Genomic DNA, 3861 nt, shown 5'->3' with positions numbered 1-3861 from the left:
AGTGGGAGCACTCAAACCAAAACATGGAATGAGGCTCAGGGATATATTGTTAGAAAGCAGTTTATAGAGTGAGGAGACAGTGAGAGTCTATTTTTACAGTGATTGGTTATAATAACAGAATTGTTTAAACAATATCAGAAATTGCTCACTGGGTACCTCACATCAAACTTGGGAAACAGTTCAAGTTTTGCTTACAATTTCCAAAGGCACAAAAAAACTGATGTGGGTCAAGTTAGTCTTGCAAAATAAACTAAATTAAGCTTCATTTGTAGGACTACATTGATATAGAAAGTGATCATTGCCCAGGGAATTTTCAAGGTTTCTCTGTTTGGTTTTTATTTTAACACAGGCAAGGATGTCCAGCAACAGGAAACCTCATTCCTGGCTGACAGAAATGCACAGTGGTACTGCCACATTGGAAGACAAGTGTAAACGTATCTTAAAAAACTAAACACACTCCTATCATATGATCTACCAGTGACAATCCTTGGTGTTTACCCAAATGGCTGGAAAACGGTATACACAAAAACTTGCACACAAAAACTTCGGCACAGGCCGTGATCCCAGGGTCCTGGGGTGGAGCCCCGCATTGGGCTCCCTGCTCAGTGGGCAGCCTGCTTCTCCCTCTCCCACTCCCCCTGCTTGTGTTCCCTCTCTCGCTGTCTCTCTCTGTCAAACAAATAAATAAAATCGTTAAAAAAAAAACTTGCACACAAATGTTTATAGCAGTTTTATTCATAATTGCCAAAACATGAAAGCAACCAAGATGTCCTTCAGTAGGAGAAAGGGTAAGTAAACTATGGTAGAGCCAGACAAGGGAATCCTATCCAGTGCTGAAAAGAAATGAGCTATCAAGCCATGGAAAGACATGGAGGAAACTTTCATGCATATTTCTTTAAAAAAAAAAAAAGATTTTATTTGTTTATTTGACAGAGAGAGCACAAGCAGGGGGGAGCAACAGGCAGAGGGAAGGGAGAAGCAGAGAGCCCAACCTGCGACTTGATCCCAGGACCCTGGGATCATGAGCTGAACTGAAGACAACCATCTTAACCAACTGAGCCACCCAGGCACCCCACATGCATATTTATAAGTGAAAGAAGCCAATCTGAAAAGGCTGCATTCTGTTTCACACCCAAGATATGACATTCTGGAAAAGGCAAAACTATGGAGACAGTAAAAAACCAGTGGTTGCCAGGGGTTAGAGGGAAGAACTGAAGAACTTCTTTAAGTAAAGGGAAGTTGAACTGGTGAGCAAAAATCAAAAAGCTCAAATGCACAAGATTTGGGGGAAATTTTTTTATGTGTGCTTCTTAATTCCTCAAAGACTGACACCCAATTTTCTGCTGGGTTTAGAAGATGATCATTACTTCATATAAAGGGCTGTGGATGCATGGCTGTTCTGTGACTTAGAAATTTTCTCCCTGGGTCCACATATTTTACTTCCCTCCAGCTCAATACCTTCAACACACACGCACACATGCACACACCCACTCACGCACCAACGTGGGCAACACCATCTTCCTCAATTATCCAAAAGTATGTGGTGCTGTTTTCCCTGACCCTTTCCGGAGGGCACGGCACACACTGAGGTGCTTCCACAGTGGGCCCAGGTTTCTCCTTCTCTAGTCTTTCATGCAAGTTTGCCCCTAACCACATACAGCCTATTTTCTAAAATTGGTTGGTGTCATTGTCTGCCGATAGCTTCTTTCTTGTTTCTCTTTGTGTTTGCAGCTTTCTGCCCTTTGGGGTGTCTTTACTATCTTCTTAATAGAGTTTTAGAGAAATCAAGAGACAAATGGGTATTATTAATCTACAATGGGTGGTTTGTTTTTGTTTGGTTTTTTTTTTAGAGATTTTAAGTAATCTCAACACAAAACACAGGGCTCAAACTTACAACCTCGAGATCCAGAGTCCCAGCTCTACCCGCAGAGCCAGGCAGGCACCCCTAGTCTACCAAGTTTAACCAAAACTCTGAGAAAAATTCTTATTATATAACCTTTTGAATTGTTTAAAGTGAATTTTCACATACTTTTATGTTAATAAAGGTTTGAAGAAAAGTTTATATTTTAAACCAATTAAATAAAAAATTAATTTAAAGCAAGAATATATGACTAATATATAAGGAAATGTATTAATATTCTGATTATAGCTCATTCATAAAATCTACTGATAAGGGGAAAATAATTAAAGATCACAGGGCTCCTGGGTGATTCAGTTGTTTGGTTAAATGACTGGCTCTTTTCAGCTCAGGTCATGATCTCAGGATCATGAGATCACGTTCCATGTCAGGCTCCATGCTCACTGAGTAGTCTGCTTGAGATTCTCTCTCTCTCACCTCTGTCCCTTCCCTCCACACACCGCACCCTGCACTCCTCCTCTGCCTCCCTCGCCCTCTAAAATAAATAAATAAGTGATTAAAAATACTTAAAGAAGATTGCAAAAGTACTGGCAAAGTCTTGCGCTGCAATGCAGACATTGCTTTTTCTCTTATTTTTGCAAAACTTCACTTACACCCATACTTTCTCCCAATCCCATGATTTGTGGCTCTCTGTGAGAGGTTGCAAAACAGGAATTAGTGAAATCTATAGGATTTCCCTCCCAGTGTCAGCTATCAATCTATATTGTTAGGAAACATCTGTGCAAGAGCATTTTCTCTCACCGTACTTCCTGGGCACAGTAGGATCTCACTTGAGTTCCTACTGTCAGAAAGCCAACTGATCTATTTAACTGGCCCATGAGCCCCTTCCTCCATTCTGTTTCTGCCCACACCCCTTCATGTTGAATATCAGCCTGAGTCGCCACCTGATTCACTAGAAAAGAAAGCAGGGCAGAGGTCGCTGGCCTCTCTTTTCCTTGCTCAGGTACATGTGTTTGTCCTCCTTTCTTCCCATCCCTTCTTTTTCTGCTAAAACCTGGTTTGGGACTGAAGCTCTCCCATCACCTCTCCTGTCATACTCTGTCAGCAAGACATTGGGAATTACCACCTTCTCACACACACCGTGTGTCTCTAAACGTGTCATAGACACAGCAGTACCCACCAGGGTGCCCTGAACAACTTGTGGGACTGGACATCCACTGCAAGGATGAGCAAGAGACCACTTCATTGTTATGTGGTTTTACCTCGAAATTACTTATGCCCTGGTTGAGGAACTCTTGGCATCAAACTGTTCTCAATGTCACTAAGGAACAGCTGGGGTTGGGGGATGTTACTTCTGGTTCCTATGCTCTGATCCTTTGTATGATTTTGTATCAAGCAGACACTGAGGGACAAACAACCACAGACTGTGCTGGAACCAGAGTAGATCAGGCAGAGACACTCACATTCTAAGCTCCTGTTCTGCTCAGAGTTTGTGCTCAGCTCCCCCTGCAGTCCCCGTCACTGTGTCATTCATGGCACAGTAATACACAGCGGAATCTGACGCTTGCACTGAGCCTTTCTCCAAGTGGAAGGATTTGGAATCTCTGTCATAGGTGGCTTCAAATCCTTTCTTGCTTCCCTTCTCCTTGTCCCTCAAGGCTTTCAGGAGGAACTCTGGACCTTCTCCTGGATACTGGACATACCAGAAAAGAGTGGGGGACCCCGTTGTTGAATAAGTACAGTTTACAGTCAGGGAATCCTCTTCTAAGAGGGTCACTTGGCCCTCCGTCTGGGTCACTGAGTTTCCATGGGTTTGTCCTGAGGAAAAAGAAAAGAGAGTTTGTCACCTTGGGCATATAGATCTTGGATAAAATGATAGTTAAAGGTTTTGCACACACAATAAAAAAAAAAGAATCCAAATTTTAAGAGGCATTTTACTTACCAAGCATCAAGAGAACCACAATCACATTTCCTGTGTGGAATGTGGGTTTGCACTGATCATT

The 3861-nt window shown here is 42.4% G+C and overlaps 1 gene segment (V, D, J or C); it reads right to left on the bottom strand.

Moving 5' to 3' along the window:
* Positions 1 to 3341: 3341 nt before the first annotated feature.
* Positions 3342 to 3861, bottom strand: part of LOC112821956 (T cell receptor alpha variable 9-2-like) — a 1725-nt gene continuing 1205 nt past the window's right edge. The window contains 1 exon segment of the V gene segment in view: positions 3342 to 3676. Within this exon segment, the coding sequence occupies positions 3342 to 3676 (335 nt within the window).

The sequence above is a fragment of the Callorhinus ursinus genome, unplaced genomic scaffold, assembly GCF_003265705.2.
Source record: "Callorhinus ursinus isolate GAN/ISIS: 27379988/994484 unplaced genomic scaffold, GSC_fseal_2.0 scaffold8, whole genome shotgun sequence".
Classification (NCBI taxonomy): Eukaryota; Metazoa; Chordata; class Mammalia; order Carnivora; family Otariidae; genus Callorhinus; species Callorhinus ursinus.
Note: the sequence above shows the minus strand (reverse complement) of the source record. Positions and strands in the feature narration are given on the sequence as shown.